This window comes from Malus sylvestris, chromosome 11 (genome assembly GCF_916048215.2).
Source record: "Malus sylvestris chromosome 11, drMalSylv7.2, whole genome shotgun sequence".
Lineage (NCBI taxonomy): Eukaryota > Viridiplantae > Streptophyta > Magnoliopsida > Rosales > Rosaceae > Malus > Malus sylvestris.
The window spans coordinates 1,501,097-1,527,545 of NC_062270.1; the positions used below are offsets into that span (position 1 = coordinate 1,501,097).

The window sequence follows — 26,449 nt, forward strand, 5'->3', positions numbered from 1 at the left end:
GTCGGCATAACCAACAAGGCGAGAATCAACCCGATGAGCATAGGGTGCGGCATCACTCGAGGATTCGTAGGGATAGAATAAGCCCAAATTCGTAGTACCCTTAAGGTAACGGAAGATGTCTTTCACGCCAGTCCAGTGTCTGCGTGTTGGTGCATTGCTGTATCTTGCCAAAAGATTAATAGCGAAGGAGATGTCGGGTCTAGTGCATTGAGCTAAGTACAATAAAGCGCCTATCGCACTTAGATAAGGAACTTCAGGCTCCAAAATCTCTTCATCATCCTCCTTCGGACGGAAGGGATCTCATTTTGCATCTAGCGTACGAACGACCATAGGAGTACTTGAAGGCTTCGCTTTATCCTCATTAAAACGGCGCAACACCTTCTGGGTGTAGTTCGATTGATGTACTAAGATTCCATCCGAACAATGCTCTATCTCAAGACCGAGACAGTATCGAGTCTTACCTAGATCTTTCATCTCAAATTCCGACTTCAGGTGCGAAGCAGTTCTCGCGAGCTCTTCAGGAGTTCCGATGAGATTCATGTCATCGACATATACTGCAACAATCGCAAATCCGGAATGTGACTTCTTAATGAACACACAAGGGCATAGTTCGTTATTCACATATCCCTGACTAGTCAAATACTCACTCAAACGGTTATACCACATTCTTCTGGATTGTTTCAAACCGTATAGTGAACGCCTCAGCCGAATTGAGAGCGTGTTCCGGGGTTTGGAAATATTTGAACCAGTCAATGTAAGTCCTTCAGGAACTTTCATATAAATTTCCGTATCAAGATCCCCATAGAGATACGCGGTTACTACGTCCATCAGCTGCATATCAGTTTTTCGGAAACTACCAAACTGATAAGGTATCGAAAAGTAATCACATCCATAACGGGTGAGTAAGTTTCGTCATAGTCAATCCCGGGGCGTTGTGAGAAACCTTGTGCTACAAGACGAGCTTTGTAACGCACAATTTCGTTCTTCTCATTACGCTTCCGAACGAAAACCCACTTGTAGCCAACAGGCTTCACATGTGGAGGAGTAGGAACTACAGGTCCAAACACCTTACGTTTCGCAAGTGAATCAAGTTCGACTTGGATTGCTTGTTTCCAGTTTGACCAATCAGCTCTACGTCGACATTCATCAACGGAACGCGGTTCAATGTCATCGCTCAACATGATCTCAGTAGCTACTGCAAATGCTAATGCATCGTCGACAATCATCTCATTTCTACGCCACACATCATCTAAGCTAGCATAATAGACCGAAATCTCACGATTCTCGGGAGGAGGATTCGTCTCTTCAAGGACGCTTCCATAATCTAGAATTTCCTCATGAGTTGGGTAAAATGAGTAAGCGATAGTCGGATTCACGGTAGGCTCTTCAGGACCTTGTGCCGTGGTTTTCCTCTTCCGGGGGTGTGAATCCTTTGAACCAAGGGGTCTGCCACGCTTTTGTGTAGGGGCAGATGATTGGCTAGCCGCTAATGTACGTGGATCACCAGAATTGGCGTTCCGGGCTTCCAGGAGGGTAGTCCGTCGTACATTTGGTACATCTATCTTTGCAGGCGTATTTGCAGCTGGAATATGTGATCTTGTCACGCGCGCTAGATCGGTGAAAGCATCTGGCATGCTCTGAGCTATGCTCTGGAGATCTAATATGCGCTGCACTTCAGCTTCAGACTGAGCGGTGCGGGGATCTAAATGAGACAAAGTGGGAGTCGTCCACGATAATTCGCGTCGTTCATTAGGAACGTTGACGTTCTTATCTCCCCCTAACGATGGGAAGACTGTCTCATAGAAGTGACAATCCGCGAAACGAGCGGTAAACAGATCGCCTGTCCAAGGTTCTAAGTAACGAATAATTGAAGGAGAATCATATCCGACATAGATTCCCATCCTTCGCTGAGGCCCCATTTTTGTACGTAAGGGTGGCGAGATCGGCACATAGACCGCACAACCAAAAACGCGCAGATGCGATATGTCGGGTTCGCATCCGGTGACCAACTGAAGGGCACTAAATGGTTGTGTCGCAACAGGCCTCAGGCGGACCAACTTTGCTGCGTGCAATATTGCATGGCCCCAAGCAGTGATCGGGAGCTTGGTACGTATGACCAACGATCGAGCAATCATTTGTAAACGCTTAATGAAAGCCTCTGCCAGGCCGTTCTGGGTGTGAACATGGGGTACATGATGTTCAACTTCAACCTCAACCGACATGCAATAGTCATCAAAAGTTTTAGATGTGAATTCTCCAGCATTATCCAGTCGAATAGATTTGATCGGATAATTAGGGTGGTGAGCCCTGAGCTTGATAACCTGAGCCAACAGTTTGGAGAATGCAGCGTTCCTTGTGGACAACAAGCACACGTGTGACCAACGTGTAGAAGCGTCAACCAAAACCATAAAATATCTAAATGGTCCGCAGGGAGGTTGAATCGGTCCACAAATATCCCCCTGAATCCGTTGTAGAAAAATGGGAGGATTCGAACGAATCTTGTCATAAGAAGGCTTAGTAATAAGCTTTCCCATAGAACATGTTTGACATGCAATTTCATGGATCGAACCTAAGCTTCGGGTTAGTGGATGCCCGTGTGAAGTTTTGAGGATACGGCGCATCGCTATTCGTCCAGGATGTCCCAAACGATCATGCCAAAGTGTAATTTCGTGCACGGTCCCTGTGGTAGGGCCGGCCACATAGTGGCATTCTATGGGGCGTATGGTCGTAGTATACAGACCACTCGGGTTACGCTCCATCTTCTCTAGAATACGCTTCTGGCCATATTCGTAGGAAGTTACGTACAGAAATTCAACTCCATTTTCTACGTGGGTTTCAGCGTGGTAATTGTTATCTCTAATGTCCTTGAAACTTAGTAACGTTCTTCCGGAACGTGGAGAATAGAGTGCCTCAGCAATGGTCAAGATTGTACCATTGGACAACATTATACGTGCCTTACCGTATCCTTCGATCAGGTTGGATGGGCCTGAGAGGGTTGTCAGAGGTGCATTCTTAGGTACGAAGTTAGTGAAATAGATGCGTTCACGCAAAACAGTATGCGTGGTTGCACTATCTGCCAGACAACTAACTTTCCCACTAGTCATACCTAGAATGAAAAATTAATTTGAATTGGTCACATGCATAAAAGTTTATAAAAACAAGTATCAATTCAAAATAATTTCATTTATTCAAGGATTAAAAACTTAATATCCAAAAACTAATAATTTCGCATGAAAAACTTCGGGTTTCATGGGTGATATGTTTAAGTGAAAACTTCAGGTTTTCAAACAAGGCATGTTTATAAGAAACTTCGGGTTTCAAAATAATTATGAACTTCAGGTTCATATATTCCTGCAGGCAAACACAAATATATATGCAAACAAATATGCAAAGAATATATGCAGAAATATTGTATAATGATAAGTGAATTAATTTATTTTTGGTCTTCGGGGCCAAATTAAAGTGTGGGTGAAAACATAAAAACCCATATTATTTAAAAGTATTAAATAATAAGATCTCGGGGCCTAAAAATATAGGCCGAGAACCCTCGGGTGGGTCTTGGGTGAGCTTCAGGCTCACGGGGAAGGGAGCAAAAAAAATTGGTTGAGCTGCCATGGGCAGACCCAAATTTTTTTTTTTTTTTCATAAGGGCTGTTGCAAGCTGGCCCAAAAGAAACCAAAAAAATTGCTCTTTTTTTCTTTCTTGGGCTGGGCCGCTGCAAGCAAGCCCAGATAACAAAACAATTGTTTTTTTTTTCTTTCTGTCACACGGGCCGAGAGGCTAGAGCCCACTAGGGCTCGGGTTGGAACCAGGAACACCCCGGCTTTTGCTGGGAACGGTTGCCGGAGCGCCGCCACTGCAGGTGGCCGTGTTCTGGGAGGCTATCGATCGTGGGAAACACGGGGGTCCAACTGGGGAACCAAATATGAACGGAGATTGGAGAAATCTCGACGTTATATCAACCAAACCCTAGAAAATTTCAATCGGATTTATGAAAAATTCCGATGAGATCTCAGCAAATCTCAGACCATAGGACACCGTGGACGATCTGCAGGTCGTCTGAGTAGGCTAGGCACGGCGACAGGCCGTGCAGCACGGTGATGGATGGGTGGCGACACCTGCTGGGTGTTGGGTTTGGGGTTTGGACGAGGAGCAGAAGCTCCAGCCGTGATCTTGGGCTCGGAAGATCGATGCAGGCTGCAGGCCTGGTGAGGAAACCGAGCTGGGCCATCGCAGGTTGCGGGCCTGGTGGCTTGAGACTTGCATGGTGCAAGTGCACGGGTTCGAAGAACCTTAATTCCCAAATCGCAATTTTTTTTTTCAATTCAAATATAATTATATGCATGTGGAATTCAATGAATCACATATTTACGTTGATGCATATGCAAATAATAGTTTCAATGCATGTACATATGTAGGATTCAATTCATGACAAATATCAAATTCACATAATTGTAGCAATTTTGATTATGAAGCATACACAATTTATGTAGAATCTAAAATACGTAAAACGTAAAGTTGGGTCATGCATCATGGTGAATGTTCATGCTATCAGGGCTTGCAAAATATCGAGTTAAAAGCCGTTGTTTGGAAAGAACCTGATTGCGTGATGATATGGATGAACTGGTTTGATGCAGAAAAAAATCTCCAACGTCAGATTCCTAAGCGCAGCGGTAGGAGCATGCTGATAACGTGTTGTGGTCTATTTTATCTGACAGAGAGACTAGGGCCGGCGGCAGAGAGAGAGAGGAGAGAGATGTGTGTTTGTAGAATTGTAGGGGAATGTGTGTGTTGTTATCCCTCCTACATTGTGCCTTTATTTATAGTAGTAAAGGGAGAGAAGATATTCCTTCTTCTCCAAGTAATACAAGTTGTAATAAGAAATGATAACTAGAATCAAATCTTATCTAGGATTTACACAATCATACTTAAACTAGGAATGTTTACAACATATATGTATATATATAAATAAAAGTAGAGATTTATTTATATGTTATATTAATAAATTTAATTTAAATTAAAAAAACTACCTAGACGCCTATGTGCTAGCCCTTGTTGAACGTCGACCTAGCACATTTTAGAACCTTATTAATAGGTCCTTTATTTCTCATGGAAAAAATACACTTGATCAGCACACGAAGCGATCTTTAACATCGGAGAGAAATTGGAAATATGCAAATCGCCATGACGTGCTCAAAGCTAGAGGGCCACAAACTCCCCAAAATCCTACAATGAAACCAAGAGTCACTGAAATATAAAGCCATGGTATTTCATTCCTATTATCACTTGTATTCATCTGTTGGCATTTGTTTGGAAGTGGGGAACCGCAAAGTCCCGGGTTACCCTCATAGGCAGTGGCATCAAAGCCTTGGAGTTGTGTGCCTAACGGTACTCGTCCTTGGAGGTTATTGTATGCAACACTAAGTGAAGCCAAGAAATGAAGGCTTGATAGTGAAGCTGGGATTCCGCCCGATAGATGGTTTCTTGAGAGGTCTAATTTCTCCAAGTTTGTAAGCTTAGATACCTGGTCAGGAATGCTGCCATCGATGTTGTTGATGCTGAGATCCAGGTGGTGAAGGTTTTGCAACCGGCCTATCTCAATGGGAATGTTGCCACTTAGACTGTTATTTCGGAAGCTAATAGATGGCGGGAAGTTGGACAGATAGTTGTACTGCAGAGATGTGACAGATCCATTCTGGGGACGCGCATAGATAGGTAGTTCGACATCACCACTATCCGTTTGAGCGGAAGGCTTATCAGATACAAGAGCTTGAAGTGAGAAAAGCTCTTTTGGAAGTCCCCCCGAAAGCAAGTTGTTGTCCAAGATTATGACGAAAAGACTAGGAAGACTTCCCAACCAAGGAGGTATTGAGCCTGTGAGTATGTTAGAAGACAAACCAAGGACTCTGAGTTTCTTGAGCTTCGACATCCACACCGGAATATGACCTCTAAGTTGGCAGTTCGATAAGCTAAAAAGGTGGAGATTTTGAAACCCAGACCCAATCATTGCATCACCATCCGGCAGTTCTTCACCTAGAAAACTATTTGAAAGCACGACCACCCTGAGACTTTCCAAACGCATCAATAAATGTATAGCGCCGGTGACATTGGTGAGTCTGTTCCTACCAAGCGAGAGGAAGGATAGGTATTTCAACGAAACAATCTCGGGTTGTATTTGTCCCTCTAGATCATTACCGCTCAGACGAACTGCTTTCAGATACTTGCATGAGTAAAGGCTTTTTGGCATGGCGCCGAAGAAGTGATTACTCACGAGATCAAGTTTGATAAGTTGATCAAGTTTGGAAAAATTTAGCTCTGAGATATTTCCATCGAAATGGTTGAATCCAAGATTGAGTTCGATAAGGTTAGTGCAATTCATCAAAGATGGGGGCAAAGGACCTTCAAGATTGTTGAGATGAAAGAGCATGAGTTTTAATTTGGAGAGCTTCCCGATGTGGAGAGGAAGTGCGCCACTCAAATGATTGTAGTAGATCTCTAGGATTGTGAGGCTGGTAAGGTTGACAATGTTGTCACTAATGTGACCAAAAAGCTGATTGGAAGGTAACGAAATTTCATGAAGAGCCTGAGCTTTGTAGAGATCACTAGGAAGAGTTCCAGAGAGAGTATTGAAGCCCGCACGAAAGGTTTCCAATTTCGAACAGTTTCCTAGTCCGAGAGGAATTGAACCATTAAAATCGTTGTTGGAGAAATCCAACACTCTAATCGAAGAAGAACGAAGACAGAAAGAGGAAGGTATTTGGCCTGTAAACTGATTTTTGCTGACATTCAAACTGCTCAAATTCCAGGCATGCTGGAGGAATGAAGAAGGAATTGTAGCATTGAATTGATTGTTCGACAAATCCTCTATTTGAATGTAACTAGATGATAGAAACGAAGGTAAATCTCCGGAGAGATGGTTATAGCTCAAATCAAGGATTTCAAGGCGACTCAAGGACAAGAAGAGTCCAGCTTCCAGAGGACCGGAAAGCAGATTGTGGGATAGATTGAGGTGCGAAAGATGTGTGAGGCTTCCAAGAGAGCGAGAAATGCTTCCTTGGAGCCGCTTAGAGGGCAACGAAACATGTGTTACCCTACCATCGGCATCACAAGCTAGAAAAGAAACAAAGGGAAGAAGGTAATTAGGTGATGGTTTGGATTCTTGTGAGCGATGTTTGAGTTTTGAAGTCTTTGCTTTCCACTTATATAGAAAAGAAACAAACCTGCAGAACACGGGACGTCACTAATGGAGGGTCTAATCACGGGTTGGCAACTTGGCAGCAACGTATTTGAAGGTTTACATTGACTTTGGCGTCGTGCTTTTTGGAAGGGACCCGGCTTCTCTGCCCCTTTCATTTGTCATACCCTTTCATTCCCTTCTATTTTGTACGATCACAGTTAAAGTACGTTAACATTTTATATTAATTTCTTTATAGAGATAATAAGAAAAAAAATAATAGTAATATAAAATATTAACGTGACTTAACAGTGACCGCACAAATAAGAGGGAATGTGAGTGTATAGAAAGTGGGAGGGCAGAAAAGCCATGTACTTTTGGAAGAGCTAAAACAAATTTTAGTTTTGAAGATGATTGCTTGGATATTTTTTTTCAAAAGGTCAGTTTTTTGAGATTGACAAGAGAAATGATTAATTTTTTTTTAGTAATGACGATATATTAATCATATACTAATGACTAAAAAAGATAGTTATGAACAAATTGTTCTATAAGAAACAATAAAATTTCTTCATGATAATTGAATATGCAAGTGATTTAGGATTAAATTGAATTTTTGCAAGGATGATCTGTGAATCAAGATTACAAAATAGACGGTTCAGACCGTTAAAGTTCGACGGGAAGTGATCCCTAAAACTAATCCCATTTTCACCTAAAAAAAGGAATGGCTTTGGATAAAAGGGACCAAGATCCTCTCCTGAGCAGATGGAGAGGATCCTCCTGACCAGACCCATCGGGCCGTTCATTTTTTATCTAACGGCTACAAGGGGATCCCTCTAAAGTTATAATAATTATAGTCGTTGGATAAAAAATAAATGGCCCGATGGGCCTATATATGTATATGTATATGTACTATGTATGTATGTATGTAATGTGGTTTTGTCTGCTATTTCCCAATATCTTCTATCGTGTAAAGATCTTTTATTAGTCTGCGGATTTGAAGTGGTTTGGTTTGACTTCAGACTTTAGGAGTAAACAGCAAACAAAAGACTTCAAGGAGTCACTAACGGTTGGTTTGGTATTGCTGTGCTTTGAAAAAAAACTGCTTCTGCTATGTTGTGAGAATAAGTAGCTCTGAAATAAAGCAGCAGAGTGTTTGGTAAACTTTTTTGTAAAAGTGCTTTTGAAAAAAAAAACAGTATTATAGTGTTTGATAAACTTTTATGTAAAACAGATGTGAAAAAAGTTGGTTTTTCAAAGCTTGGTTTTGCAGCTTTGTGTTTTTGACTTTTTTTCACCAAAAACTGTGAAAAAAAACTGAAGCTGAATGTTTACTAGCCACTTTTTTTCATAATCACTTTAGTACCAAACCAGGGCTTACACTGACTTCAAAGTGTCCAAACTCCAAATGCGTTCAGATTACAATTTTTTTTCCTTTTTGGATAGAAGCAATAGTGAAGAAGAGGATAATCGAATCTCGAACTCAAGTGCAAAGGTAAATGTTCTTAATTACTTGAGTTTAGAAGTAAAAAGTGTGTGGATATTTCACGTAGAAATGTTTGTTTGGATGAAGCTTTCATCAAGGAGTCCAAATATCATCTCCATCCAAATAATCCAATTATGAATATTTTAGAAATTCAATTACTAATTTTAGGTGAACCTTGACTCACATATTCTCGGATTCCTCAAAAGCTTGGTAAAAAGCTTTGAGAAAAGTGCAATTCCATTTCTCCTCATTTCGGTCCGGTTTCGTAACCACGCCATATCTATAATTGAAATGGGACGTCACTAATTAATGGAGGGTCTAATCATGGGTTGGCAAAGTATTAGAAGGTTTACATTGTCTTTGGACTCGTGCTTTTGGAAGAGTTTAAAGCACTTTAAAATGGTTGTTTGATAAAAGTGCTTTGAATAGAAAGTAGAAACACTTTTAATCACTTGGACAATTTTTTAGATGCAATCAAGTTAAGGAAATTCTATTGAGAGCTATGAACTAACAGATAAATAATTATATTATTAAGAATAAGTAGAAGTGAGTTTCCAAAAAAAAAAAAAAGAATAAGTAGAAGTGAGATGATCATTAATTAGTTTATTTATAAGTGAATTCTCCATCATTTCACAACGTACAAAGTTACGTACTTGATTTTTCTTTTCTAAATATCGCTTGTATAAAAATGAAGGGGGGGGGGGTTTGATATAGGCTCCTCGTTTTTTATATTTTTTTTAGACTAAACATACACTCCTTTTGAAAATTTGATCAAACATTTTTCTAAAATTTTGGTTATTAATTTCAGTTTTTCACATAAGTTCAATTTTGTTTAGAATTTTAGTTTTTCACGACATCTCCTGGACATTTCGTTTTTTTTTTGCTTTTCCTATTATCCCTATATTTATGCATTTATTATCCATCTCTATGCATTTTTTTATTGTTTGTTATAATTTTTACTTTTTTTTGTGTGTGAATATAGTAGAATATTTATAAAAAAAGTTGTTAGATTTTATTATTTAGAAGACCCAACACATAATAAAGATTTGTTTGATTATATAGCTACGTCTAGATACCTATAATATGGACACATTTAGTTTTATAGTGGATTTGATTTTTTGTATTTCTCGGTACATTTGGAATGTAAATGTACCAAAATGGTTATCTGATAGAGACATTTGGTTTTGTGGTACATTTGGGATTTTTTGTTCATTTGGTCTTTTGGTACATTTGGAATCTAAACGTACTAAAAGGGTTATCTGACAATGGGCACATTTGGTTTCTATGTACATTTGAAATCTAAAAGCATCATGATATGATACGAATCACCACGATAGAAACAGTCAATTTAAAATTCAAGTGGCTAAAACAGAAAACAAAAGCGTCATCTTTTTTAAATGGAGACTAGTTGGGGGTATCACTTTACATCGACTTTTAACGATTCAAACTGTCTATTTTTCAGTCTTCATTTATAAATTATTGTTGCAAAAAAAAAAAAAAAAACAAAAACAATAATCCGAAACTATTTACCAATTTGATTATCATGACGAAAGTTTAATATTTCTTATGACATAGTGTTCATTAATTTTTTTGAACTCAATTAAATGTCTCAAACATTTTCGCTTTGGCATTTTTCAAGGATGATCTTAGTTCTAAAAAAAATATATGATTCGGATTGTTAAGTTCAATGTGAATGAGCCCCAAAACTAGTTCCCATTCAAAAAAAAAATAATGAAAAATCACTTTCAATACTTGTTTATATAAACAGAAGAAATGCGCATGCCTCTTCAGCCCCATCTCCAAATACATAAAACGCTTCACAATTCTTATACTTGTTAGTCCAAATCAAATTAATCCAATTTAATTCTTAAAGCTAATCCAATCATCGCTAAAAATGTGAACACAAACGGAGCCCAATCCTCTCTAGATCAGTTGTGAGCTAGGCCTATTGCATTAGACCTCATTTTTAAAAAGAAGAAAAAAAAACCTTCCCAAATAAAACCTCTGTCGACATAACCTCGAAACCTCATCAAATTGTAGACGATGAAGCTGCATTTACATGTTTCTTCCTTAATGTGCTATCTTATGCTCACAAGATAATTGAAATTTTAAACTTTCTGAAAAGAGATTCACATGACCTGTTGTTTGATGAAATTCCTGAACCCTTTTCTTTTGCGTTTTTTTCTTCTTCCAGATTTCCAGATAGTTTTCATGCTTCCAACAATGGCCAATTTTCGGCTTCTGCTCGGGTTGGGATTCGTTCAACAACTTCCGACTTTCAACCATGCAAACTAGAAGACGTAAGTGAAATCCCAACTTACACTAGTTTTTTTGTTTGTTTTACTTTCGGAAAAAATGCAAACCCAACTTACAGCTGCAGCATTTGTAGGAGCTGCGGCTGGCCATTGTTGGAAATTCTCCCACTAATGCTGTTGTCCTTCACGTCGATCACGTGAGGAAGCAGTTTCTTCGGATAACAATATGGCAGGTGTACAAAGTTCCTTTGGAAATTCACCCGAAATTCGATTGCCTCCTAATGCTAAAACAAGGAGCCTCGGAAGGGCTCCCAACCAACTAGGAATCGACCGGGTGATTCTGTTAAAACTCAAAATCAAGACCCCTAGCTTCCTGAGCTACGGTAACCATTGAGGTGTTTCGCCGTTGAGCTGACAGCTACTCAAATCCAGCATTTGAAGATTTTGGAACCCATTGAAATTTAGCCATTGCTCCGTCACTTGGAATTTTCTCTTCTAGATAAAAACTTGTCGAAAGGAGGAGTACCTTGAGACTTTTGCAGCACCATTAGTATCTTCATTGCCCCTGTGATGTTTGTCAATCGGCTGTAGCTGAGAGAGAGAGGAAGGACAAGGATTCAAGTGAAAGAATCTCAGGTTGTATCTGTCCCTCTAAATTGTTTTTGCTCACTTGAATTGCTTTTAGGGACTTGCATGAGCAGAGACTTGTTGGCAGAAACCGGTAAAGTAGAGTTATGACCAAGATAATTAAAGTATTGGTTTGTTTAGTAAGATTGGAGAAGTTAAGTGTGGAGATGTTTCCTTTGAAAAGGTTGATTCTGCTATTCAGTTTGATAAGGTTTGTGCAGTTCATCAAAGACGGGGCAGAGAGCCTTTTAGACTGTTGAATTGAATGAACGGGAGTGGTAAATTTGGACAGTACCAATGTTAATTTACAGGGAGAAAACCGCTCTATCTGTTGGACTGGAGGTCAAGGATTGCGAGGTTGGTGAGGTTGACAATTATTTCGCACCGTGTAGTGAATTGCGAGGCAATGCAATTTCTTGAAGTGTGGTAACCAGTGCGAAACATGTACAGTTTGGAACATGCACCTAGTCCACGAGAAATATTGCCACTAAATTTATTTAGGGAGAAATCAAATAGTCTAGTGGAGGGAGACAAAGAAGACAAATAAAGGACAGGATAGACCCCGAGAAGGTGTTCTTGAGGTTGAAACCAGTCAAATTCGAAGCACGTCTAAAGAATAAGGATGAAATTTCTCCATGGAAGTGATTGCTGGACAAAAATCAACAATCTGTACATTTCTTTGCAGCTGAGAAAATGAGAGTTCTCCGGAGAGAAGGTTATAGCTCTAATCGAGGAACTCAAGGCGATTCAAGGACAAGAAGAGTCTGGCTTCTAGTGAACCATAAGGTGAGTTGTGGGAGAGATTGAGGTGTGTGAGATGCGTGAGATTTCCAAGTGATGAGGGAGAAATGACACCCCCATTGAGGCCTTTTGATGGTAACTGATATCGCGTCATCTGACGGTCCTGATCACAAGTGATGCGTTCGCACTGGCAACAGTCAACTGAAGTAATAGTCCAGTTCAATGAAGGAGAAGACAGGGAGCGATAGAAGGTCGTGAGAGCCCTGCGTTGGCTTGGATCACAAGCATCATTAGTAGATATAATGGAATAGAATAAGAGGATGAAGAGGAAGCCATGAGAGATTGAATGATCCATCTTAGATTAAGATTTCTCACAGGTTTGTTTCTATCTAATACTCGTACACGCGTATAAATATACATCAATTTGTGCGGTATATACATCTTTTGGAAGCCATGACAGCTACATATGAACATTTTTAAGTTGCAACTTGCAAACTTTTCTATGGATCAGTATATACATATATATATATAGACACATATAAATATGTATGTATGTATGTCTGTAATATGGTTTTCTCTGCAAATTCCCAATATCTTCAAGGTCGTGTAAAGATTCTTTTATGTGTTAGTCTATGGGTTTCAAGTGGTTTGGTTTGGATTTCAAGGAGTAAAAAACAAACAAATGACTTCAAAGAGTCACTTACATTGACTTCAAAGTGCCCAAATGCATTTTGAGGACAATTCCAAGGCATTTGCGTATGAATTTAGTTAGGAAAGTTGGATGCATGTTTAGCTCGGTTGTTATATTGTTGAAACACTCATTACATGATTGTTCCACATGTTTTCAATATGCTCTAATACTTTATAATCTATACGTCATTTTATCTTACAATTTATGTATCTCAATACAATTATATATATGTTGAAGTAAAGTAAACATTTATTTATATGTTACATAATAAATTTGAATACAATTAAAAAAACCGCCAAGATGCCTAGGCGCTATACCCCTGCCCTCCACCTGACTAGTTCCTGAAAAAGAACCTTGTATAAAAAAATTGCACTTGATCAGCACACAAAACGATCTTTAACATCGGAGAGAAATTGGAAATACACACATCGCCATGACGCGCTGAAAACTAGAGGGCCACAAACTCCCCAAAATCCTAGAATGAAACCAACGGCCACTGAAATATGAAGCCATGGAATTTCATTCCCATTGTCATGTTCATCTTCCATGTTCTTAGTTGCATCATCACTTGTATTCATCTGTTGGCATTTGTTTGGAAGCGGGAAACCGCAAAGTCCTGGGTTGCCCTCATATGCAGTGGCATCAAATCCTTGGAGCTGTGTGCCTAACGGTACTTGTCCTTGGAGGTTATTGTATGCAACACTAAATGAACCTAAGAAATGAAGACTTGATAGTGAAGGTGGGATTCCGCCTGACAGATGGTTTCTTGAGAGGTCTAATCTCTCCAAGTTTGTGAGCTTAGATACTTGGTCCGGAATGCTGCCAACGATGCTGTTGATGCTGAGATTCAGCTCGTGAAGGTTTCGCAACTGGCCTATCTCAATGGGAATGTTACCACATAGATTGTTATTTTGGATGTAAATACTTGGCAGCACGTTGGACAGATAGTTGTACTGCAGAGCTGCGACAGTTTCATTCGTGTGTTGATCGTATATAGGTAGTTCAACATTACCACCATCCGTTTGAGCAGAAGGCTTCTCAGATACAAGAGCTTGAAGTGAGAAAAGCTCCTTTGGAAGCCCCCCCGAAAGCAAGTTGTTGTTCAAGCTTATGAAGAAAAGACTAGGAAGACTTCCCAACCATGGAGGCATTGAGCCTGTGAGTCTGTTAGAAGACAAATCAAGGACTTTGAGTTTCTTAAGCTTTGACATCCACACTGGAATATGACCTCTAAGTTGGCAGTCCGCTAAGCCAAAAAGGCGGAGATTTTGAAACCCAGAACCAATCATTGCATCACCATCCGGTAGTTCTTCACCTAGAAAACTATTTGAAAGCACGACCACCCTGAGACTTTCCAAACGCATCAATATATGTATAGCGCCGGTGACATTGGTGAGTCTGTTCCTACCAAGCGAAAGGAAGGATAGGTATTTCAACGAAACAATCTCGGGTTGTATTTGTCCCTCTAGATCATTACCGCTCAGACGAACTGCTTTCAGATACTTGCATGAGTAAAGGCTTTTTGGCATGGTGCCGGAGAAGCGATTACTCACGAGATCAAGTTTGATAAGTTGATCAAGTTTGGAAAAACTTAGCTCCGAGATATTTCCATCCAAACGGTTGAATCCAAGATTGAGTTCAATAAGGTTTGTGCAATTCATCAAAGATGGGGGCAGAGGACCTTCAAGATTGTTGAGATGAAGAAGCATGAGTTTTAATTTGGAGAGCTTCCCGATGTGGAGAGGAAGCGCGCCACTCAAATGATTGAAGTAGATCTCTAGGATTGTGAGGCTGGTGAGGTTGACAATGTTGTCACTAATGTGACCGAAAAGCTGATTGGAAGGTAACGAAATTTCATGAAGTGCCTGAGCTTTGTAGAGATCACTAGGAAGAGTTCCAGAGAGAGTATTGAAGCCCGCACGAAAGGTTTCCAATTTTGAACAATTTCCTAGTCCAAGAGGAATTGAACCATTGAAATCGTTGTTGGAGAAATCCAAGACTCCAATCGAAGAGGAATGAAGACAGATAGAGGAAGGTATTTGGCCTGTAAAATGATTTTTGCTGACATTCAAACTGCTCAAATTCCCCGCATGCTGGAGGAATGAAGAAGGAATTCCACCGTTGAATTGATTGTTCGACAAATCCACTATTTGAATGTAACTAGATGATAGAAACAAAGGTAATTCTCCGGAGAGAAGGTTATAGCTCAAATCAAGGATTCCAAGCCGACTCCAAGACAAGAAGAGCCCAGTTTCCAGGGTACCGGAAAGCAGATTGTGGGAGAGATTGAGGAACGAAAGATGAGTGAGGCTTCCAAGAGAGCGAGAAACGCTTCCTTGGAGCCGCTTAGAGGGCAATGAAACACGTGTTACCCTACCGTTGGCATCACAAGCGATGCCTTCCCAGTGACAACAATCACTCGAAGACCAATTTAAACGAGAAGAAGATGTATCGAAAGATGACAAAAGAGAGTTGTGATCTGCTTCCTTGCAAGCATGGTTTGTAGAAATGAAAGTGGACGACAAAAAAAACAGGAAGAGGACTCCATAAGGTATTACGCGACTAGCTTCCGGCATGATGTTTTTCGCTATGTCTGCACTGGAATTATAATGCTCACATCGTTTCGGGGGTATATATATGCACTCCTTTGTTTGGAGCAAAGCAGGTAGAAATTAACAAAGGGAAGAAGGTAATTAGGTGATGGTTCGAATTCTTGTGCGCAATGTTTGAGTTTTGAAGTCTTCGCTTTCCACTTATATAGAAAAGAAACAAACCTGCACAACACGGGACGTCACTAATGGAGGGTCTGATCACGGGTTGGCAACTTGGCGGCAACGTATTAGAAGGTTTACATTGACTTTGTCGTCGTGCTTTTTGGAAGAGCTACGTATTAGAAGATTTACATTGACTCTGTCGTAGTGCTTTTTGGAAGAGCTACGTATTAGAAGGTTTACATTGACTTTGGAGTCGTGCTTTTTGGAAGAGCTAGTAAAACAAATTGTAGTTTTGAAAATGATTGTTTGGAATTTGTTTTTAAAAGATCAGTTTTTTGAAATTTGACAGGAGAAATGATTAATTTTTTTTAGTAATGACGATATATTAATCATATACTGATGATTGAAAAAGAGAGTTATGAACTAATAGATGAATAATTATATAGGTTAGTGTAGAGAGGGGTTTTCCTTAATACTCAAATGTACATGAGTGCAAGATTTCTGCACGAGTTTTTTTCCCTTCACCATCCTATACTAATGACAACATAAATTACAAATAAATTACATAACGGAATGTGGTTACAAAGAACTTATAACAAAATAAACTACGAACAAATTACATAACGAAAAGTAGTTACAATGATCACATTCAATAGATGATTAAGATGGTAACTCCCTAACATTCCCTCGCAAACTTGACGCCAGTGAGTAGACAAGTTTGGAAATTAGCCGATGAAACTGATCCAAACGAAGACCTTTGGTGAAGACATCCACAAGTTGTTGTGTGGAAGGAATAAACTGAACGCGATGACTACGAGTTGCAACTTGTTCTTGAAAAAAAATGATAATCAATACCAATATGTTCGGTTCGAGAATGAAAAACCGGATTGGCTGCCATCTAAGTGGCAGAAAGATTGTCATAATTAAGAATAACCGGTGTAGAAAGAGGAAACCGAATTTCTAGTAAAAGGCCTTGGATCCAAACATTGTCAGCATAAGCATATGCAAGGGCATGATATTTGGCCTCAGCACTAGAGCGGGAGATTGTACGTTGTTTCTTAGCACTCCAAGAAATGAGGTTAGGACCCAAGAAAACTGACATGCTCCGATCCCGATATTCCCCGAATACCAGGGTAGGCATGTGCTGGCCGACACCCGAGGATGACGAAAGCCATTTATTTAGTGTAATTGCTAAAAACAAGGGATATATAAGACTTATAAATATAAAAGAATAATGAATATGCATTTAAGCAACGTGTTCATAGCATACAACTAACTAGAACACTAAAGGAAATAATATAAAATTAAATGAACAAAGAAGTGGGTCCTACACTGAGAGGACTCGAAGATGCCGATGCAGAAATGCCTGGATGTCGGGATTGTATGTCTCGATTCTAAATCCTAAAGGGGACTCAAAACAAATATGAGTGAACCAAGTTGATATATATAGTAAAACAGTTATCAACGTACTAACCCTCAGGTTTTATGAAAACACATATATAATGATAAACATAGGTTTTCCAAAACCTAGCATGCTGTGCAACGTCTCAAATCATAACTTGTATATATAATAACCACTAGTGAATTGTCTGATAACCCCTAGGCCCCATGCCGGCTCCCCATCTCTGAGCAGACAGTCAAAGGAAAATACACTTCAGGCCCCATGTCGGCTCCCCGTCCCTGTGCTAAATAGCCAGAGGAAACACACTTCAAGCCCTATGCCAACACCAAACTGTAGCCCGGGACAGACCGAAATCTATCCCTACGTCTCGTAGCAGAAAGAACCACTAGGTAAGTACAAAACCATTGAACATATATATATTGAAAAGCAACTTTATAGTATAAAGTCATCCATCATTTATACTATAAAGAGGTGTTCTAAACATGTTTTAAATATCATATCGTCATTCATCAGATATTTTATAAGAACACGGGTTATAGGAAAAAAGTAATAATTCAAAATAGCCTCAATAAGCATGCTATCTCACAAAACGTTTCATAAAACGTAATCATCAAATCATGCTTTTCATGTATGCATTTCTATTATTAAAACATGCATTTTAGAAGGGGTCCACTCACAGTACTTCGCTTCCGAAGAGCCACACAACCTATCGAATAAGGAACGCCACAAATAATTGCACATAAGCACATAAAGGATCCAATTAATAAAACTATATTATAACAATTGAATCTGGGAAAACGGACGTCGGAAACAGGTTCAGGACGTCGAATTACCCTAAGAAGGGTCCCGATTAAATTTCGTAAACGTCAATAAAATATTCCTTGACGGAATATTTCATAGAATATTCCTCATAAAAGGTTTGGACATGTTAAGGTTAAGGGTTAAGGATAATGGGGTTTAAAGTTAAAGGGTTGGCTTAGGATGCACCGGCCTAAGGCCCTAAAGGAAAAAGGCCTAAAGGTCTTTTGGGTTTTTAAAAAGAAATGGGTTTAAGGGAAAATGGGTTAGGCTTTAAAATAAATGGGTTGGGGTTTTAAGGAGGACGTGCCGAAAGTCCTGATTTAAAATGGCCCAAGGGCCTTTTACATTAAAACAATAAATAAAATAAATAATAAAAACTGAAATGGTTTTGGGTTGGGCTCGGCAAGAAAGGCCCAGAGGCCTTGGGATTTCTATTGCCAGATTCAAAGGAAGGAGAAGGCCGGATTTCGGCCGGAAAGCTATACCAACTTTAAACGGCCATAACTTTGTCAATATTCAACGAAATTGAGTGATTCAAAACAAAAATCATAGTTCTCAAAGAGACGAAGAGAATGGTACCTTGCATGACGTCTAAATCACCGTATTTTGGCCGGAAAATGCCTCGAAATCCACAGAGGTCGACGAAAACTGGGTAAGATTCAAATGGGTATAACTTCTTCAATACTCAACTAAATTGGATGAAACAAAAAGGAAAGTTGTAGTACTCAGCGAGATGAAGAGATTGATACCTTGCACGCAGGAAAACTTGCTGTGATTTGGCCGGAAATTGGCTCAAAAGCCGTCGGACTCGCCGGAGGTTATTTTCTTGGTTTCGCCGTTCCTCGTAGCGACGGGAGAGAGAGAGAAAAGGCTGATGATGGCGATGCTGAGGATGGTGGTGCTGTCCACCTCGAGCAGGTGGTGTGATGGAGTGCGTGGGTAGGTGCTCATGGTGATAGAGAGGGTGAAAGATGAGTGAGTTTCGAGAGAGAGAATGGAGTGTGCAGAGAGAGAAAGAGAGAAGAAAAAAGAAGGGGTCACGGGGGACAAAATCAAGGGGTGGGCCCCTTGGGCACACCAATTAAGATCCAAAAACAATTTTAAAAGCAAGATAATCTTAAACTTAGTGAAAATATAATTTAAATTTGGGGTGGGTGTAACAAAAACACAGTAGCCGGTAGTGGATCGACGAGTGTCAGGACACCCTGCCCAATCGGCGTCTGAGTAAGCAACAAGGAGAGATGAATTTGTAGAACGTTGAAGTAATAAACCATGACCAAGTGCGCCTTTCAGGTAGTGAAGAATACGTTTGACAGCCTCAAAATGTGTATCACTACGAGACTCATGAACTGTGAAACATGTTGAATGACATAGCCTATGTTTGGACAAGTGATCATGAGATATTGAAGAGCACCGACAAGTTGTAGATAAGGTGTAGGATTAGCGAGGGGTTTTCCATCTGTGCAAGAAGTAGAAGTCCGGGAGGCCATCGGAGTCGAAACTAACTTGCATTCCAGAAGATTACTTTTCTTGAGGAGGTCAATAGTATATTTGTTTTAAGTGAGGCTAACTGATTCAGACAAATGAGACACTTTTACCAAGGAAATAATTCAGGGTGCCCAAGTCTTTAACCTCAAATTCCACACCAAGAGTGTGAATAAAAGCGGAAATATGGGACAAATTACAACCCGTGAGCACAATTTCGTCAATATATAGTAGTAGAATCATTATTTTAGAACCATCACGGTACACAAACATGGGGGAATTAAAGCGACTTTGTACAAAACCAACACGAAGAAGAAAAATGCTAAACCTATGAAACCACGCACGAGAGGTTTGCTTGAGGCCATAAATAGCCTTACGAAGCCGGCAAACAGGATGTGGTCAAAGAGGATTAGTAAAGCTAGGGGGTTGGCACATAAAAACTGTTGGTATATGGTCCAGCCCATGATGAATGTTCTAGATTATTCTAGTAAGCAAATGAGGTGGCCGGAGCATGCTAGACAATTCTAGCATGTTATCAAGTTGATGGAAGAAGCTAGAAAGTACTCCTCTTTCTTCAATTGTGAAGCAAATTCTAAGTCATCCTATAGCTTCCTTGGTTGCAAATGGAAAGATCCATGCACATGCTAGAGAATTCTAGCAAAGTTCAAGTTGGTGGAAGAGTCTAGAAGAATGGTGAAGATTCCACCAACATACAAGATTAGTGTAGATAATTCTAACTTAGGAAGGTAGTGGAATTATCTAGATATCTCTAGCATGATGTTTCCATGCTTCTTTAAGGTTCCATCCATGCCTATAAAAGGAGAAGGCATCCACACCATTTGTATGAACCAACCAATCAAGAGAGTAGTGAGTAGCAAATGATCAAGTCCAAAGCTAGAGTTCCACTCCAAGAGTGAGAGTGAGAGTGTTCCACTACACATTGTGTGAGTGAAGTTTAGTTCCACTCCAAGAGTGAGAGTGAGAGTGTTCCACTACACATTGTGTGAGTGAAGTTTAGAAGGATAGAAAGTGTGTGTCATACTTTCTTGTATCCATCAAGCCTTGTCTTTGGCTTGGTAAGACTACTCTTGTTGTATTCATCTTTTTCATATAGTGAAGATTGATCATTGTTACGTGGACGTAGGCATAAATTGCCGAACCACATAAATTCTTGGTATCCATTTTCTACTTTACCTTGAGCATTCTCTATCTTGTAGTACCGACATTCCTAACAAAAACTTCCTCAGACAAATAACCGTGTAGGAACGCGTTCTTAACATCAATTTGTCAGATTGATCACCCACATGAACGCATTCTTGACATCAAATGTACATGAGCACAAGATTTATACATGAGTTTTTTCCCATCACCATCCTATACTAATGGCAACATAAATTACATAATGAAAAGTGGTTACAAAGAACTTATAACAAAATAAAATACAAATAAATCACATAACGGAAGGTGGTTACAAAGATTGCATTCAATAGATGATTAAGATGGTAACTATCTAACAGTTAAGAATACAAAGTAGAAGTGAGATGATTATTAATTCATTAATTAGTGAGTTATCCATGATTTAAAAGTCAAGGTTACGTGCTTGGTTTTTTTTTAAAAAAAAATTAACACAATTACGCGTAGTAATTAGTTAATACAGAATGACGTGGGCCCACCATATGTGACCTAATTCACTACTATATTTGTTTTTCTTCGTCTTGACGTTGAAATTGCAAAGATATAATAAATAACACGAAGAAAGCTTGAAGTTTTGGACATTGACAATGACATGCCCACTTTCTAAATTGATCTTTTTTCTTCTTAACAGATTGGACACAGTGGTTTACTCAAGGCAACTTCAAGGGAAATTAATGGAGCATTTTGTTCACAGGTGATGCCTTCCCACTGGCAACAATCAACTGAGGTGGTAGTCCAGTTCAATGGCAAGACGGAGAGCGAAAGAAGGTCGTGAGAGCGCTGCGTTCGCTTGGATCGCAAGCATATTCGTATACACGTATACATATACATCTTTGAACAACAAAAAATACATATACATCAAATGTGCATCAACTTGTGCAGTTACTGCAGTATATACTGTTGGAGTTTTGAGCTTCCTTTGTCCCACATCGGGGAACTCAAGTTCCCTAGAGGTTTTTATATTAGGTTAGTCACCTCTATTTGTCATTACGTATTGGACTATTTGGTAAGTCATGACAGCTACACATGAGTTAAGTTGTAACTTGCAAGCTTTTCTATGGAATATATATATATATATATATATATATATATATATATATATATATATTAGATTAATTTAGTGTAACATTTGATGTCACATCCCGGTTCAGGTTCCCACCAGTGTAATTTAGTGTAACATTTGATGTCACATCCCGGTTCAGGTTCCCACCAGTGTAACATTTGATGTCACATCCCGGTTCAGGTTCCCACCATGTCCTAGGCTCGCCTCTACCGTAACACAATATTGTTCGCTTCGGGCTCCGACCATGCTCTCACGGTTTTGTTTCTGGGAACTCACACGAGAACTTTCCAGTGGATCACCCATCCTGGGAATGCTCTCGCACGAACTTATTTTACTTTGGAGGTCGTGCTAGGAAGAGGTGGGCATGTACATATAAGACTTAGAGGATTCATTCCCCTGGGTGATGTGGGATGTTACATATGATGTAGTGTTGGACTATTGATAAAAAAAATTTAAAAAAAATTCTATTTTCTTCAATGTAAATTACTATTTTGCCCTCATTTTGTCAATAGTGTGTATCAAAAGTGAGGACAAAATAGGAAAAAAAGGGGAAAAAGTTGACAATGAGGTTCTCTTAATAGTATAGATATGTCGAACTTCAATGGAGATTAGTTGTGGGACCCACAACATATCGAACTTCAATGCTCCGAACCATCTATTTTTCAAGTTGGACCTCATAGTCTCATAAGATCATTCTTGCAAAATATTAGCTAAATCGGAAATATTTGAGATATCTAATTAAGTTCAAAAAAAAAATTACAAACATTTTGTTATATAAAAAACAATGAAATTTCATCATGATAATTGAATAGGCAAATAATTCAGGATTTTTTTGCAAAGATGAATTATGAAACAAGACTATAAAATAGATGGTTTGGACTGTTAAAGTTTGACGGAAAGTGGGCCCTACAACTAGTTCTATTTTCACCCAAAAATAGGAATCGCTTTGGATAATATATACATATATATGGGTTTGAAGTGGTTTGGTTTGACTTTAGGCTTTGTATCTGTTGGATAAAAATCCAACGGTCTACGAACGCTGGTCAGGAAGATCCCAACCAGTTGCCTCAGAGAGGATCCAAATCCTTAGAAGTAAACAGCAAACAAAAGACTTCAAAGAGTCATACACTGACTTCAAAGTGGCCAAATGCGTTTAGATTACAATTTTTTTTTTTTTGCCTTTTTGGATAGAAGCAATAGTGAAGAAGAGGATAATCAAATCTCAGACTCAAGTGCAACGATAAATGTTCTTAATCACTTGAGCTTACAAGTAAAAAATATATGGGTATTTCAGGTAGAAAAGTTTGTTCAGATGGAGCTTTCATCCCGAAGTCCAAATATCATCTCCATCTAAGTAATCCAATTATGAATAATTTAGAAATTTAATTACTAATTTTAGGGGAACCTTGACTCACATATTTTCTAATTCCTCAAAAGCTTGGTAAAAGCTTTGAGAAAAATGCAATTTTGTTTCTTCCCATTCTAGTCTGGTTTCGTAACCACGCCATATATAAGTGAAATGGGACGTCACTAATGGAGGGTCTAATCATGGGTTGGCAACATATTAGGTTGGGGTGTGATATCCACACACTTCATTTTACTTCTCTCACACCTTTTTGGTTTTCGGCCATCGGATCGGATGAATTGAAGAAGATCAACAGACATAAATTAATAAGGGATGTGTGATAAGTAAAAAAGTGTATGTGAATAGCACACCCTATTAGGTTTACCTTGACTTTGGGCTCGTGCTTTTGGAAGAGTTTAAAGCCCTTTAAAATGGTTGTTTGATAAAAGTGCTTTGAATAGTGTTTGTACCATACTTGACCAATTCCGAAATTATCGAGCACCGGTCAACATTATACCGTCAAAGACCTAGAAAAGTTTCCCTCCAACCAGGAGGCCAATCACAGCGCGATACGTGTCGACATAAGAAGCCAATCATAGCGCGACACGTGTCAACATCGGAAGCCAATCACAACATGACACGTGTCAATGTCAGAACAAAGCTAGAAACTCTCTTCTATAAAAGGAGATCATTCTCCCACAATATTTCCTAATGTCATTTATACTAAATCATTCACTTGTACTCACTAAAGGAGAGCTTGAACCTATGTACTTGTGTAAACCCTTCACAATTAATGAAAACTCCTCTACTCGTCGATGTAGCCAATCTAGGTGAACCACGTACATCTTGTGTTTGTTTCCCTGCCTCCATCCATTTACATACTTATCCACACTAGTGACCGGAGCAATCTAGCAAAAGTCACAAACTTAACACTTTCTGTTGTACCAAAGTCCTCACTGATTTTGTGCATCAACAAATAGAGAGTGGAAATACTTTTAATCACTTGGACATTTTTTTAGAGGGTTTTTATCACAAATGATCACTGAAATTAACCTATCCCATCAAGATGATCCTTGAAATTGAAAATCGATGATCAATGTAGTCCCAGAAATTAGATGTTGCAAATCAATGTAGTCTTTCCATCATAACTCTGTTACAAATTTTGTTATGTGCTGATGTGACACATAATTAGGTTCCACAATATAATAAAATATTGCCATGTGGATTAAAAGTATTAAAATAATAATAAAAAAACTATTTTATATAATTAAAAACAAAAAAAACAGAAAAAGAACAGTTGTCTTCTTCTTTCCCTCCTACCTAGCGACCCACCATTCTACTCCCCTTGAAAGAAGAGAACAGAAGGCTACACAAGGAGCTGCAAGAGCTAAAATTAATGAAACAAACAGCAGCAGCACCTTTTTACATGCAGTTTCCAACTGCCACTCTCACCGGAGCAACCACCCCAGTCCCCACCCCACCCCACGCCATCGCACATGCGCCACTCCCCTACAGGCTACAGCCTGCACCTCCCGGTCGAGCAACATCGAGAGGTTTCATTTCGAATTACCGTCACCGGCGAACACGAGGACTGCGGGAACAGGGTGCGAAGGTGCCGTTTCAAGGGCAGGACAATGGGGAGGACAATGGTGGGTCGCTGGGTAGGAGGGGAAGAAGATGATGAACAATCATCTTCTTCTTCTTTTTCTCCTTTTTTTTGTTTTCAATTATATAAAATAGTTTTTTTTTTATTTTAATACTTTTAATCCACGTGGCAATATTTTATTATATTGTGAAATTCAATTATATGTCACATCAGCACATAACATAATTTTTAGCGGAGTTGTGACGAAAGAACTACATTGATTTGCGACATCCAATTTCAGAGACTACATTGATCAATTTTCAATTTCAGGGACCATCTTGATAGGATGGGTCAATTGCAGGGACCATTTGTGATAAAAATCCTTTTTTAGATGCAATCAAGTTAAGGAGATTCTATTGAGAGTTATGAACTAATAGATAAATAATTATGTTGTTAAGAATAGGTAGAAGTGAGATGATCATTAATTAGTTTATTTATTAGTGAATTCTCCGTCATTTAACATCATGCAAGGTTATGTGCTTGATTTTTCCTCTCTAAATATTGCTTGTATAAAAGGGTGCGTTTGGTACGCAGACGGAACGGAACGGAACGGGACGGGACGGGACGGAACGGGACGGGACGGGACGGAACGGGACGGGACGGGACGGAACGAAGGTGTAATTTTTGAAAAAGACATGGGGTATATTTGTCTTAAAATGGTAAAACATTGCGTTCCACAAACGTGGAACAAACCCGTTCCAGGGGGGGAGGTGGAACGCAAAAACACTCAAAATCTGTCCCGTGGAACAGCCCGTTCCACCCATTTTTGGCACACCAAACGCGGGACGGAACGCCTCGTCCCGTTCCGTCCCGTCCCGTCCCACGTACCAAACGCACCCAAAATGAATGATACAATTAAGCGCAATAATTACTTAATATAAAGTAGGATAAATTTACCATGCATTTTGTTTTTGAGGTTGATTTTGTTCTTCTTAGCAGATTGGACTCAATGGTTTACTTAAGTCATGATCAAAGGAAATTAATGGAGCATTTTGTTTTGTTTTGTTTTTTTTTCTTGGGTAAGATGCTTTATTCAAACCACCGTGATATGATACGAATTACGATAAAAACAGCCAATCTAAAACCCAAGTGGTTAAAACAAAAAACAAAAACGTCATCTTTTTTAAATGGAGACTAGTTAGGGGTATCACTCTATATTGACTTTTAACGATTCAAACTGTCTTTTTCAGTCATCATTTATAAATTATCATTGCAAAAAAAAAAAAAAAAATCCGAAACTATTTGCCAATTTGATTGTCATGATGAAATTTTAATATTTCTTACGACATTTTTGCTTTGGCATTTTTCAAGGATGATCTTAGTTGAAAAAAATATATGATTTGAATTGTTAAGTTCGATGTGAATGAGCCTCAAAACTAGTTCTCATTTAAAAAAAAAATGAAAAATCACTTTGAATAAAGGGCTTGTTTATATAAAACAAAAGAAATGTGCATGCCTCTGCAGCCCCATCTCCAAATGCATAAAACGCTACACAATTTTTATACTTTTTAGTTCAAGCCAAACTAATTCAGCTTAATTCTTGAAGTTAATCTAATCATCACTAAAAAGGTGAACACAAACCTCGAAACATTAGACCATATTTTTAAAAAGGAAAACTAATGAAAATAACTTGAAAACTTTGAGTTTTAACGATAAGGACAAAATAAAGGATTAAATGAATAGTACCAGGTTTAACTTTTTAGTGTAAAAATTTGGTTTTTCGTTAAAGTAAATAATACCGCGAGCTTTTCGTTAAAACTCTCTTAAAAAGAATACTAATGAAAATAGCTTGAAAACGCAAAAAAAACCTTCCCAAATAAAACCTCTT

General features: G+C 39.0%; 2 protein-coding genes across 2 annotated transcripts in view; both read right to left on the reverse strand.

The window, feature by feature from the left end:
• Positions 1–26,449, reverse strand: part of LOC126590628 (receptor-like protein 3) — a 70,384-nt gene that overhangs the window by 37,204 nt on the left and 6,731 nt on the right. The window lies entirely within an intron of this gene.
• The window catches only part of LOC126589003 (receptor-like protein 3), a 30,392-nt gene continuing 8,545 nt past the window's right edge, over positions 4,603–26,449 (reverse strand). Inside the window, exon 3 of the mRNA XM_050254177.1 lies at positions 4,603–7,221. Within this exon, the coding sequence (XP_050110134.1) occupies positions 5,130–7,221 (2,092 nt within the window). The 3' untranslated portion in view covers positions 4,603–5,129. The remainder of the gene's footprint in view (positions 7,222–26,449) is intronic.